Source organism: Citrus sinensis, chromosome 9 (genome assembly GCF_022201045.2).
Source record: "Citrus sinensis cultivar Valencia sweet orange chromosome 9, DVS_A1.0, whole genome shotgun sequence".
NCBI lineage: Eukaryota > Viridiplantae > Streptophyta > Magnoliopsida > Sapindales > Rutaceae > Citrus > Citrus sinensis.
This window is the reverse complement of record NC_068564.1, coordinates 838,675-853,122: the sequence shown is the minus strand read 5'-3', so window position 1 is coordinate 853,122 and position 14,448 is coordinate 838,675. Positions and strand designations below refer to the sequence as shown.

Sequence of the window (14,448 nt, the reverse complement as noted above, 5' to 3'; positions counted from 1 at the left end):
CTTTCTTTTTTAAGTATTTTTAGAAAACAAATAAATCTAGGGCAACAGAAACAATTCAAACGAGGATGACCTGTTATATTTCTCCTTATGTGTAAAAATGAAGCACTTATTTTCAAAATGGGTATTGAATCAAACAATGGCAATGGCATGCCCTTCAGGAGATATTGGATAAGCCATTAGAGGCAGTAGATTCTTTGCATGAAAATAGAAATGGGAAACAACTAATGTTGGGATTTCAATTTGGTGTTTGCCCTTGAAAAGTCATTAATTACATGCAAAAGTGATAATTAGCTATACCATATTGCTTTTATCAATCAATTATATAAGCTAACTAGGTCTAATTTGGTGAGTGTTCATGTGAAGAAACAGTTCGTAAAGTTGGTGGCCCTTTACCCTTTCACAAATCAAAACTCCACAGGACAAATTTTAATTATTAGGTGTTCCCTGGTTGAATATCAGCACATTAGAATTTTTGGATCTAACGCCTTTCAATGCCATAAATAGAGCTAGCGTCTCATCTAAAGCTTTGTTTGGACCATGTGCATTAACATGTGACCATTGACGATTCTAAAGAAATTAAGTAACAGCTGAATAACTATTCTCAATCAAAATCAAAGATTACAAAAAAGTCTATTTATGGCTCCTGAATAAACGGTTTGGGTACTTATATTTTCTTCTTACTTCATTTCTTATTTGGATATCTTATGGTGTAAGAAGACACAACCATGCACATTGACTCTTCTTGCAATCAAGAATCAACCAGAGACTTTTTATTTGACAAGCAAAAATCAAATGCGGCTTCTCGCAGCGGATTAACAAAATCTTAGTTATAATATTTTCTTTAAAACAAAATTATTTAACTTCTTTTGCGAGAGGGTAAAAGCTTGTTTAGTCCCCATATTATAAGGTTAGTGTTCATTTAGTCCCTGTATTTTTAAAAACACCTCAAAACGTCCCTACTACTAAATATTGACACTTATGCCATTATTATTTTTTTATTTTTAACTTGTTTTTACAATATTACATTTTTACAATAATGTTTCTTTTTTGGATATTAATAAAAAATTAAATTATCAAATTAAACTAAAAAATAAAATAAAAACAAAAAAGGTATATATTAATTTTTGTGGAAGCTCACGTATGTCTAAAAAATTAATATCGTAAAAAATTACATTATCAATTTTTTTAGAAAAATTAATATTTTAACTCAAGAGTGTGTTCCACAAAAATTAATCTATATATATATATATATATATATATATATTTTTGGTGTTAAACTAGTAATTTATTTTTTTCTTTTTAATAATGTCTAAAAAAATTATTATAATAGGGTTATTTTTTTCTTTTTAATAATGTCTAAAAAATTATTATAATAGGGCAATATTATAAAAATAAGTTAAAAGGAACAAAAGATAATGACAAAAGTGTCAATAATTTAATGGTAGGGATGGTTTGAGGTATTTAAAAAAATATAGGGACTGAACGAGCTTTTACCCTTTGCGAGATCCAAAAATTGGAAGTTGCCTCATGTGTGTCGAGGTAGTAAGTGGTCATGATCCAATGAATTTGCGCCGTGTAAAATTAAAATACGAATCCTAAGCTTAAACCGAACCGACTTTCGGCCAAAAAAAAAAAAATTAATACTTAAAACCAAAATTGGCCATAAATTATAATTATATTCAACACTTGGATCGTGGTAATATATATATAATTGAAATGAGCTTTTAGTTAGTTTATTAAAAGAAAGAGAGAGGGGGGCAAAATTTCATAGAAGAAAAGGGCAACTTTGGCCGTTTGATTAGTTAAGAAGTTGCTAACCTTTACAACCTTGAGAGATTCCAAGGGTCAATTGACCAAGAGTTTAGAGGTAGAGCCATGCCCATGCTACACCAATATTTTTTTTTATTTGGTTGTTTAATTTTGGAAACGCACTCACCATTTAAGTAGTTGTTGCCAATATATGTTTCTTTATTATCTAATAAATTTTCATTTGAAACAAAATTAAACAAAAAGATACTTTAGGAAAACAAAAGGCAAAAGAAAAGAGAGCATTGTCACTTTTTAAGTCTTTAGTGGGATTATTGCATGAATCACGATTTCACGAGTTGTTTTGTAAGTATAGATAGGCATATGATTCCTATTTAGAACAATAAAGTTGCAATTGAAAATGAATTTTTTTGGCACGTGGAAGGCCTACACACACTTTAGTAAGAACACGAAAAGACTTTTATCGGTAAAGATGTTTTTTTTTTATGGCTATGGTTATTTTGGTGCTGATATGGAGCACGAATTTATGTCAGACACACGCAAAATGATAAATAATAAAAAACACATTATAATTTTGATTGTATACTTATGAATGAATACTCTACCTCAGAGTAGTTTCAACATAACCAGACCCCTTTTTTATTTCTTACTTTATAGATGATTTTCTTCTTTAATTTTCACTTTTTCTATAACACAAGAGATTTTGTTTTTATTTGACATTCAAACATGATTTCTAAGGCTATGGTATCCCACAAATTGGATATTGTCATATGATAACAAATTTAATAGAAATTAATAAAATACGACTATTTAACGGTGTTTCAACTATGAGATATAGTACTCCATAAATTCCACAGTAAAAACTTTACCACAAATTTAAAACCAATAATTTATAATTTAATTTAATTTATTTTTCTTAAACATGATACATGTTGATAATATTATTGGGTGCTAGTTCATGAACTTAAACTTTTAGATTATAACTAAGATTAGTTTGCATTAATCTTATGAAGAAGTCAAAATATATTTGTTTTGAGATGTGTGAAGAGTAAATGTTCTCCCATTAGGTCAAAAATTAGATAACAACAAGAGCTTTCATTAAGCTTCTCTTTTCTTCAATAAAAATCCGTGCAAAAATAGTTTTAATTCTTGGGAGTGAGCTTATAAATAGTAGGGAAGCTTCTTCATCAAAATTTCCAGATGCATATACCATGAAAAAGAACCGAAGAAGTACACATTCTTGACAAAGCAAAAAATATTTGTGCTAATTTTGTTGCCGGGAGTGGGATAGATGGTGTGGGTGTTGGCTATTTTTAAATTAAGAAGTGGTAGGTTTTGTTATAAGTAGTTGATGAACCATCGCTGCTGCTTCTGGGTAGCTCAAAAAAAGATTCTAAGTGAAGTTTCATTGGTTTACTTTCACTAAGAAAACAAAACAGTGAACAATTTCTACTTCATTTTCATTCATTATCATGATGTAAACTACTACTCACACCAACTCAACAAGCACTGTTGAAAATGACTACTATGCATCGGCTGTATGGTTCAGCCCTCACAAATAGTCACAATCTCCCTTGAAAAGTTCAGACTTTCGGCTACCCTCTTCAAATTTCATTCGTGACCCTCCACTTATAATATATTTTTGTATATTGCGCGAAAACTTAAGATGTCAGCAATGGAATACTTCAAATTTTCAACGGAGAGAGCAAGGAGTAGTTGACGTGTGAGCACAACTGGTGTTCTGTAGTTGTTGTAGGCACACACCTTGAATGGTAACTTTCTTCCAAGCTATTAATTCAAAAAGCAATCTTGTAAAAGTAGGGCATTGGCGTTGAGGAATGGCTCGTGTATCACGACTGTGATGGTGATCTTTGAATATATTCATTTTCAAGATTGTGGACTTCAGATTTTCTTTAACACACCAACCTTCGTTGGCATTAAAAAAAAATGTGTATGTTGGTTTGGTGAGATATGTTGGATTAATTATCATTAATTGACTGATCAATAATTTGTGAATGCTCACAATTTTCTTTTTCTCATTCTTTTGCTTCAGCTTTTAATAAGCTACAGCCTACAAGGACAGAAATTATTAAACACTGTCACCTCAGACTTGGCCCATAGCTTCAGCCTCCATGCATTATTCAGAGATGCAGACAGATCTTTTGTCTTGACATTGATTTGCTTGTTTGTTGATTTAATTTCTGATATTTCAATCAAAGTTTCGTCGGCTTGGGAAACAAGTTTTGGTAGTTGAAGGACATTTCTCTACTTGGGGGTAGGTAGGTAACTAAAATAAAATTATTATTAAAATTATTAAATTTTATTAAAAAAATAAATTGAAAAAGGTAGTTGAAACTTGGAAGATGATTTCACATATGCTTTTTGGTGTAAAGTTCATTTCAAATAGGGGTTTTATTAATTTATAATTAATGTAACTTAAAACCATCTAAAATATGTAAAAATAATAATATGATAGTAAAACCTATTGATTTTTTTACTATTAATTGTAACTTAACAACACCCTACACATAAAATCCCAAACAGAGACTTTACAGGACATGTCTCACCATTTACGTTTTGGGGTACCTTACTACTTCGTGGTATTTGCATGGCGTGTAAATTTGGAGATTGTAATAGCTTTTGTCAACGCTTTTTGTTTGGCCATTGGTGACGCAGTTGATTCTCTCATCCGTCTTTCTCTTTCATCATGCAATTTTTCTTTTGTTTTTTTTTTTCCTTTCATTTAACACTCCCATTTTTATTAAGATTCAAATTCAAGACTAAGTCCTAAGAATCTTGTTACTTACCAATAGAGGTGGACCTTTTTATCATGCAATTTCATTGACAGTAAATTCTAATATAATAAACTTCATCTGAAGGGAACCATTTGACCCAACTTATTTTAGGTGCAAATATTCAATCGTGATAGAGTTGCTTGATTATATTTGAGTAGATTTTTGATACATGAAATTGTAATGTTGATATTGAGAGAGAGAGAGAGAGAGAGAGAAGGACAAAAATGTGCTTTACTGAATGAAATTACATGGGTTTAATGGGTTTGTTTAAAATGCAGAGGCTGTTGAGTTTTTTCCTCAATTCTGTGTTACCCATAAGGATATCCGTTAAAAGGCCACTTACTTTTGCCCATAGCTGATGGAAAGCATGGTTCTGGCCACAACTATGAACAGCCATTGCCTTTTGATAGTCCATTACAAAATGGCCCAATTTTCAAAATCATTTTGCCCCAATAGGCCTGGTGAGGTTTTCAGTCCGAAGGAAATCCAATGATATGCAGAAGTTTCGACTCATAATGGATGACAAAGTTGCATTTAATACATGCTTTCGTCAAGCTTTTTGCAAATCATTTGCTCAGACTGGACCAGCTTCAGTTGAATACAAGAGGAGCTCAAATTGATGATTGCCAAAGCTTTAACCAAATTTAGTGGAAGAGAGAAATCAGCTTCAATAAAACCAGTCTGTGCCAACAACGAAATCTTTAGTTTCAAAGCTGAGTGCACAGAAACCAATCCCGCTACCACACATAAATGCAAGAAAAATAAACTACACGAAACTGGAAAATATGCAGAACTTATTAGCACAAAATCAGCATCGTAGTAACAAAGTTCAATGAATTAAAGTGTTCCAATAGCTCAACTGGGAGCAGGAATGGAAAGAAGACAGATATGGACCCAAAAATTCTTTGAGTGTCTCAATCGATGAATCTCCAATGAGTTTGAATAGTCTTAGAGTTCTGTGTCACATAATCGGATCATCAGTTCAGATATCATTCTTCGGGCAAAAGGAATATAGCTTAGACTATACCTGCAATAGTTCAAACAAAAAAGCAAGAGTAATGAGGATAGAGAATAACAAATATAAGATGAAACTTGTAAGTGCAACCTAGTATCTCACAAGGGAAGTCATTTGTCGAAAACCAAGCATCAAAGTATGAAAAAGAAGAATAAAAAGATGTTCTGAAAATAAATCAAGACATAATGTGCTTATAATCCCTAGGATTTTCCACAAACTTTGAGATTTGGGCAGAGATGGGTGAAGGCAAAAGTCAAACTTACCAGAGAAGGGCACAGATTTCACAAATAATTGCAAGTATTGTCAAAATTTTGCTATGGATCTGCAAGGAATAAATATAGTATGAATAGTTACAACTGTTTTAGCTAAAGTGAAATCCATCATTAACATCAGAATGATGACAAAGTTGTTCCCACCCTTCAGCCCCAATAGAAATAAAGCTGGAAAAAGAAACTTGGTTGCAGGGATTGCACAGGTGCTAACACATGAATGTACACCAAGAAGAAGGGTGGGGATACATTTTAACTGCTTTACTGAGTTCAGTAACTTTCAAGATTTAGTCCCGTTTCAGAGAATCAATAAACTTGCGAGTGAGTTTGTGTCAGAGTGAGATGTATAAATTTTCCAGTAGAATATGGAGGATCACGAGGACCTCTTGGTGCACAAAAAGAAAAGAAAAGGTCATAGATTCACCATTTTACAGATAAACAATTCTTAAATTTCATGTGATACTAATACTTTCCAGCAGCTTAATTACTCGAGGAAGAAAAAAGTAACAAAATAGGTATTAAAGAAAATTTGATATCTACTGAAAAGAAGGATCAGCACTCAGGATTCACCATTAAATTGCTTCTTGGTAGATATAAACTAAGATGAAACCAACAGAACCAACTCATGTCATTTGCTAAATAGTTACGGGAAATGAGAATGATTCAGAAGAGCCAAGTGCTTTACCAGGATAATCTGTGCCTAGGGGACATGAATACCTAAGCATGGACCATCTTCACAAGTTATACACTACCCATTGTTCGCTACCCACCAAACTTCCCTAAGTTTATACATTTAATTCACATCATTGGGTCAAGATTTCAAGCTTACCAAAAGAGCACAAATGAGAGCTATCAAAACACATACAAGGTAAACAGTTGTTGCATAAATACGGGCAGAATCAAACATCATATTTATTTGCTGAGCAGGCCCGATAACGAAGGCTGTGCTGCCAAAAGATCGAAAAAGAATTAGAATCTGAGAAATGTTGGGAAGAACATCATTGCAGGAGAAAACCAATTCTGAAAATGAGACATGATTGTCCTTTTGAACATTACAAAATCATCCTTCAAATTTCAATAGCTAATCAAAGTCCAAAATTGATCATTAAATACCACAATGCTCTTTTCTTTATTATTTTTATTCTTTTTTCATGATATCCCGAGCTAGAATCAGTCACCAGTTACTTGATTTTCTTCAGCATAAGCACGAAAATGAAAAAGAGGAGTACAGTTTCTCATATTACAAAAACCATGGTCCTCAAACATGAGTGATGCCGTCATCACCAGGACCAATAAACTTGTTGTGGTCCAAAACTTAGGATATCAGACTCAGTAGAAGTAACATTGAGAAGACTATATAATCAGTAAAGCCCATCTGTCAATTAAGTAAACCAGTGAACATACCTCCCAACAGCCAACAAGTTGCCAAAGGTGAATAATATTGCAAATTTGATGGGCCTGACAAACACAATTATTGACTGCAAAAGAAGCCAAAGTTATGAGAAAAAGTAGTAGAACCACCAAATTTCAAAATTTCAGTCCACTTATCAACTGACCTAAAAAATTCACATGACTCTATTAAACATTGCAAATTTGAGAAGTTAATTTCCATTAAATCCAGCATTTTTTACTTTGATCATAGCAATTTCTCATTATAACATTCCAAAATTCTGTCCCCGCAAACTAAATTTTACAACTTTACCTCCCGTACCATAATAGGCGATTTTACTAGTTGAACCAATTAGCACCCACAATACGAAGATTTTTTCTGTTTTATTTTGAGGCAAAATAGATCTCCTAGTCGGAACATTACTGCTTCCGGGAACTACACAACTATCTTGCCTAAGCTATAACTCTGCCTTGAGTATCAGAGATATGCACCCAATAACATTTCTATACACTAACTTAAGATTGCTAGCTCTGAACATAATCCAGCACACTATAAGTTTTGCACATCAACTATTATGAATCTAATATGTAGTCAGCGATCTGCTTTGTGGCTTGCTTATCAGCAATTCAGCTCTTCACAAGAAATTCTTGCTTCCAAAAAGCTAAGACAATAAATAATAAAAATTTCATATAAACACAAAGACCCATTTGTTTTCTTGATAAAATAAGCAAATGAAAAGAGCATAAATGGTCATACCAAGAACATACAGACCAGGCCAGCAAGCAAGCATGCAGCAAATGCATACATTCTCTGTATGAATTAAAAAAGTCCCACATCAATTGTGAACCAAAAAATGAATTTTGTGGACTAAATATTGAAATAGGAAATGTTGAAAGCAGGCACCTGTGTGTAAGAGAGTGAACAAATCCCATCTGATTCATCTTCCAAGAAACTCTCCTCTCTCTCTTCATCTCCAGCTACAAGCTGCTTCAGCTTCCACATTCAATCTCAAACTGTCAATTATTTATTTATTTTTCTTTTCTTGGGGCGAAACTAGAAAAGAAAACTCGGTTCTTCCTATGAAGTTGTTTGTACAAAAGTGATTCTGCTTTAAAATCTTGGGAGAGCGTTACTTAATGTAACCCACAAATCGTACAGCTTGATAATATATAACCGACACGTCGGTTCAATTAACTACCAACTTAAGTAAATATTAAATGATAAATATTAAATTATTTGTAATTATGCCATATTATGATTTATTTAATAATGGCAAGTTTTATTTAATTCCATAAATATTTATTATAATATTTATTATTATTTAATTATTTTTTGAATAAAATCTTTAAAATTTAAATAAGTTATTTAATTTTTATTAATAAAAATTTAAATTTTAAATTTTAAAAAATAATAGTTAAAAAATTATTTTTAAATGTTAAAATATTAATTATTTATTTTATTATTTTCATAATGTAACTTTAAAAAATTTATTTATTGAAATAATTTTATAAATTTTTAATAAATTTTTTTATTAATAACTAAAAAAATAAAATTTTTTAAATAAAAATTAAATTTTTAAAAATTATACTCATAAAATTTTTATTTTTTTATTTAAATAAGTTTTACTAGATAAGTAACAAAACGAGCTCACGTCTCCCCTTTAAACGGGTCTTTTTTTTTTTCTTTTGTGTTGTTGGCTGCAAATTTTAATTCAGACGTTCAGCAATACAAAATTGAAAACCCCTAACCCCTCCGTATCGGCAATTTCGCAGAGGAGCAAACAATGTCGTCGACACTGTTAGAGGTGACACGCGCGGCCCACGAAGAAGTGGAGCGGCTCGAGCGGCTCGTTGTGAAGGACCTACAAACTGAGCCAAATTCGAACAAGGATCGGCTGGTTCAGAGCCACCGTGTTCGTAACATGATCGACACAATCACCGACACAACGGAGAGACTGGTAAGTTCTCTAAACCAAAGAGTAACAATTAAATTTTTACCTTATTCGTCGAAGCTAAACGATATCTTTTTTTGATGTTCGATTTCAGATTGAGATTTACGCAGATAAAGACAATGCTAGGAAAGATGAAATTGCTGCTCTTGGAGGCCAAACTGCTACCGGAACTAATGTATTTAGTTCATTTTACGATAGATTAAAAGAGGTAAGTAGATTTTTTTTTTAAATTTATAGTTAGAATCAAAATCATTGGTAAAATTGTTTAATTCATGTGAGGTTCAGTAGAAGTGTTCTTTTTAAAAAAAAAAAATTGAAGTTGACGATTGTAATTAAATGTATAATTTTGTTCAAAGTATTAGTGAAGAATGTTCAATTATGTGCAGATTCGTGAGTACCATAGAAGGCACCCATCTGCTCGTGTTGCTGTTGATGCTAGTGAGGATTATGAAAATCTGCTTAAAGAAGAGCCTTTGGTTGAGTTCAGTGGAGAGGTAAACAGTGGTCTTTGTTGTGAACTCAATGTTGTGGAGAGATAAATACTAGTTTTATGTTGTGTTAGAAAATTTGTAAGACAGCAAAACTTTCTTTGCCAGCCGTGGTTTTAGAGGTGGATTGTTCGGTTGAGTGGAATGTCAGTTGTGGATTTTTTAAAAAAGTTTTTATAACTGGATACCCACTTTCTTTTTTGTTGTATTCTTACTTTTTTTTTTTCATTTCCTAGCTATTTTTCTCATCATTACCTTATATGGGATTTTGTTTCAGGAAGCCTATGGGCGGTACTTAGACTTGCATGAATTGTACAATCAGTATATTAACTCTAAATTTGGCAAAGAAATTGAATATTCAGCTTACCTTGATGTTTTTTCACGACCACATGAGATCCCTCGCAAATTGAAGATGACTAGGTAACTTTTCACATCTGTTCTTTCTTTTACTAAAATTTTTGTCGATATTTTGACTGGTAATCTGGTCTTCTGCATTTGCATTGATTCATCTATTATGATTTTTTGCAGGCAATACAGGGAGTATATTGAAAAGTTACTGGAGTATTTAATATACTTTTTTCAGCGGACAGAGCCACTCCAAGATCTCGATAGAATATTCTCAAAGGTTTGTTTCATGCGACATATTGTTATTTTATTAGTTATATTTCAAATTTTTTAATCTAGATTGTAAGATAGCCTTTATTATCTCTGATGTTACTTTATTCTATATTCATTGACAAGGAATTATTATGTACGTGTGTGGATTTCAAGGGAGATTTTATCAGCATAATTTTGTTTTCTTGGTATTAGTTGTGATTTGTTCACTATGTCTGAATTATTCATGGTAGGTTGTGGCTGATTTTGAAGAGCAATGGGTCACTAGCACTCTACAGGGATGGGAAACTGAGGGTCAAGAAAATGGGCATGTTCCTGCACAGCATAGTGAGTTAGATCTTGACTATTACAGCACAGTTGAAGAGCTAATGGAAGTGGGTTCTGAAAGGTTAAAGGAGGTAAGGCTGCCTAATCTTTAGTTAATCATATCATTATTCGTGGGTATGACCTTTGTTGCACAAAGTTTATTTTTCATTCTTGTGACCAGAAGCTGTTAGTGGTGGAGTCTGATTAAGGGCCAAGGACATATTTGCCAATTGCCACACATTTTCAACTTTTATATCACAGCTACAACCTTTTTTCTATAGCAGCTGTAGCTTGTAAGCCATAGCACTCAATACCAAAAAAGAGTAGTGTCAGATAAAATTAATTTAGCTTCTAAACCACAATAGCAAGTGTTTCTTAAACACTTTAGAACTGTAGCTTTTAGGCTACACTTACCCAACTGCAGTACCAAACAAGGCTTAAGCAGAGTTATGGTTCTTCTGCCTTAAAAGCATGCAGAAATTAGGATTTGTCATTTATGTTATTTTTAATGGTTGGCATTTTTGTTGTTTCTTTTCTTTGTGTAATTTTTGTTTAGTTAATCTGAATATGGAATGTTAAGTCTTAATTATATGAAAATTTTGCACTTCATTTGGGGTGAATTATGTTATCCAGTATGTGAAAAAAGGATTTGCACTGGTTCTTTTGCCATAAAATAATGTTGTACAAGCTTAACGAGTTTGAATGCAAGTTAAAAATGAGGTCACTATGCCTAAAAGAGTTAGAATTTTGAATCATAATTTTATTGTTACTGTTAATTGAAATGGGTATCTTTTTCACTTTGAAAGATAGGATTATAATCTCACCATATTTTTATTTTAGTTGTACATTGTGTTGTCCATAAAATTTCAAACTATATGCTATTGCTTTGTTTCCTTTTTCTGAATTTACTTAGTTGTTATTCATCACTACTTGGCAGGAATTGGCTGCAAAAGGACTAAAGAGTGGTGGCACCTTGCAGCAACGTGCAGAGAGGCTTTTCCTTACAAAGGTGATACTTTCTAGCTTTACGTCACGTAAGATTTAAGATCTCTGGGGAAAGATAAAGAGAAAAGAAAATATCTGAATTGCAAGTGCATCCACTAATTGTGCACTAGTTAAAATAATGTTCTTCATTTGACATTACTAATACGCTGGTAAAGAGAGGCTTTGCCTTGTGCCATTGTTTTGAGATTTGGTAATATCATTATGCACAGTAAATGGAGCATTACTTTTCTGACATTATTGATGACATTTTTAAATTAGGTACTATCCACATAAAATTCCTATGCTCTGTATCAGATATCTGAACTGACCTATTTCCTTCGTTGTCTTTTCTCCTTTGCACATAAAATTCCTATGGTCTGTATCAGATATCTGAACTGACATATTTCCTTCATCGTTTTGCTCCTTTTTCTTTCTTCTTTTGGTGCAGCACACTCCTCTAGACAAGTTGGACAAGAAACATTTTGCGAAGGGCGCACGTGGAAAGGAACAAAATGGAGTGGCTCCAGCAACCCAAGAAGTTGGCAATTTAAAAGACATTGCCCTGATGGAGGCTAAAATGAAAAAACTTTGTGACTTACTTAGTGAGGTTAGCACATGTATCTCATTAGTTGTCCTTTTTTTCTTGGTCCAAGGTGCAAGTACCACCCACCTATTGTTTGTGTCAGTCTAATCTGCGTTACATTTTCAGTGTGCATGATTTACAATTGTTCTTGGCTGCTAATGTTTACAATTGTAACAATATTTGGTGACTGCTTTATCATTCAATGGTATTTTGGGCTCGTGCAGACAATTGAGCGAACAATACAGAATGTCCAGAAGAAACAGGCACTGACTTATGAGGAAATGGAAGCAGAACGAGAAGAAGTAAGTTAATAGTTTCTAATTAAAGTTTTTTAAATATTGTCAATGCCTGTACAGATCATGACTTTATAAAACTTCTTTACAATCGATCGTGACTTTATAACACTTCGTTACAAACTTAAATAGAGATGCTATTAACAGATGAGAGTATACATCTTTGACAATAACTCCCCTCTTCATCCACATCCTCAAATAGAGCTCATTAGAGGTTCACTTCGTCCATCAAATGTATGAGGTTTTACACTATGATGATTCATGTCTGGGGGGAAATCTGGACCTAGGACTTTGTGAGAATGTTTTGCTTTTGAGAAACGATATCTGTGGGATTTTGTTCGTTAAGAAAAAGACCAAAATTTTTGGCTACTGTCTTGAGTGAGTAGTGTACTATATCTATCAGAGTGGGAGGGGCTTCGATTGCCTACTAACCATGCTTTTTGCTGCTGCATGTGCACTTATTAATATGAAATTGGTATTTATGTTATGATTTCTGATTAGCCTATTTTGCTTGTTTTTTAACATTTCTAGCAGGAGGAGACACAAGTTGACACTGAAAGTGACGATGAAGAGCAGCAGATTTACAATCCCCTCAAATTGCCAATGGGTTGGGATGGGAAGCCTATACCCTACTGGCTATACAAGCTTCATGGTCTTGGTCAGGTATTTTCCTCTCTTAATTGTTATAATCTCCTGCAAGATTTGGGATTCTTGTGGATTAATGTTTTCTATGAAGAGTTATGCTTACACTTTAAGCTCAATTAAGAAAATATTTCTGAAATTCATATCCATATTTTGAATGGTTAAAGGCGACAGACAAGAAATGAACGTGTCACATGTGACATATTCCTTATCTTCTGGTTTGGATGCCATAGTTTTACATCGACAATGAGACACAGAGGACCAACTTGTTCTTTATCTTTGTTTGGGTTCTTTATGATTTGTTAAATTGCTATTTCTTTTATGAAACAAAAGGCTCCTTTCTGCTTTCAATTTCTTGAGGTTCTTTTTGGCTCACGAGATGGTGATTCTTTTCCTGTTTTCCCCTCTTTCATTATATCACTAAAGTTTCTGATTTCCTTGATGAATCCAGGAGTTTAAGTGTGAGATATGCGGAAACTACAGCTATTGGGGCCGTAGGGCGTTTGAGCGGCATTTTAAGGAATGGCGCCATCAGCATGGGATGCGTTGCCTTGGTATTCCAAACACCAAAAACTTCAATGAGATCACATCAATTGAGGTAATTTTCTAATTTATTTTTTATCTTTTTCAGAGTTAACTGATGTTTTCAAATTCATCTGGCAAGAGGGGTTATTGTATTTGATTATCCTTGGGACTTATGTTCATAGTTTTTGCTTTTCGATAAATAAGAGCAATACCAATGGCTATGACTTATAACTAGAAATGATCAATAAGCTTGTGGAAGCATATTATATATGGTAACAACATCAATTGATAGACCTTTTGACTTTTAACTGGTTTGTTTATGCAGGAAGCCAAAGAACTGTGGAAGAAGATACAAGAAAGGCAAGGAGGGATCAAGTGGCGCCCAGAGCTTGAAGAAGAATATGAAGACAAAGAGGGTAACATCTACAATAAGAAAACATATACCGACTTGCAGCGCCAAGGACTGATTTAAGAAATTAGTGGTTATCTTTGAGAAGCCATTACTGGGCTCGACTTTCATTTCACCAATTGCTTGAGAGACTTGCATGAGATCAAGATGCGAGGCAAGGGCTCAGACATAATAGCTTGCTAGACAAAACTGTAAAAACCTGGGCTTGGCCCAATCAGTAACGGTCAAGGTGAAAGTTTTGATGGGTGCTGTATTTTTGTTGTAGTATTTAGCACATTTTGTGGCAGTTAAATGTAGCCGTGGATCCCTAATTTGTATCTTCTTGCAATTCTCTTTGAATTTTATACGGTCTTCCAATTAATTGTTTTTCCATGACAATAGGATCTTGAAAAGCCAGTTATATTTCGATGCGGTGG

At 33.2% G+C, this 14,448-nt stretch overlaps 2 protein-coding genes across 5 annotated transcripts; one reads left to right on the top strand and one right to left on the bottom strand.

The window, feature by feature from the left end:
• Window positions 1–5,339: 5,339 nt before the first annotated feature.
• On the bottom strand, window positions 5,340–8,355 carry LOC102619560 (uncharacterized). Of its 3 annotated transcripts, none has more exons than XM_006490445.4 (6): window positions 8,140–8,355; window positions 7,993–8,046; window positions 7,251–7,324; window positions 6,712–6,793; window positions 5,841–5,899; window positions 5,340–5,589 (listed from the first exon to the last, which is right to left on the bottom strand). In XM_006490445.4, exons 1-6 carry the CDS (start codon window positions 8,236–8,238, stop codon window positions 5,511–5,513), a joined length of 447 nt encoding a protein of 148 aa, XP_006490508.1. In that variant the 5' UTR covers window positions 8,239–8,355; the 3' UTR covers window positions 5,340–5,510. The 3 variants fall into 3 exon arrangements, with proteins under 3 accessions (XP_006490508.1, XP_006490507.1, XP_006490509.1); XM_006490444.4 differs by having other exon boundaries at window positions 6,676–6,793; window positions 8,140–8,353; XM_006490446.4 differs by lacking the exon at window positions 7,993–8,046 and having other exon boundaries at window positions 6,676–6,793.
• Window positions 8,356–8,900: 545 nt separating this feature from the next.
• Window positions 8,901–14,410, top strand: LOC102617436 (splicing factor SF3a60 homolog). Of its 2 annotated transcripts, none has more exons than XM_006490434.4 (12): window positions 8,901–9,193; window positions 9,282–9,395; window positions 9,574–9,681; window positions 9,953–10,095; window positions 10,204–10,300; window positions 10,524–10,688; window positions 11,534–11,605; window positions 12,029–12,187; window positions 12,388–12,465; window positions 12,991–13,119; window positions 13,550–13,696; window positions 13,949–14,410. In XM_006490434.4, exons 1-12 carry the CDS (start codon window positions 9,020–9,022, stop codon window positions 14,093–14,095), a joined length of 1,533 nt encoding a protein of 510 aa, XP_006490497.1. In that variant the 5' UTR covers window positions 8,901–9,019; the 3' UTR covers window positions 14,096–14,410. The 2 variants fall into 2 exon arrangements, with proteins under 2 accessions (XP_006490497.1, XP_015389573.1); XM_015534087.3 differs by having other exon boundaries at window positions 8,902–9,193; window positions 12,988–13,119.
• The last annotated feature ends 38 nt before the right edge of the window (window positions 14,411–14,448 follow it).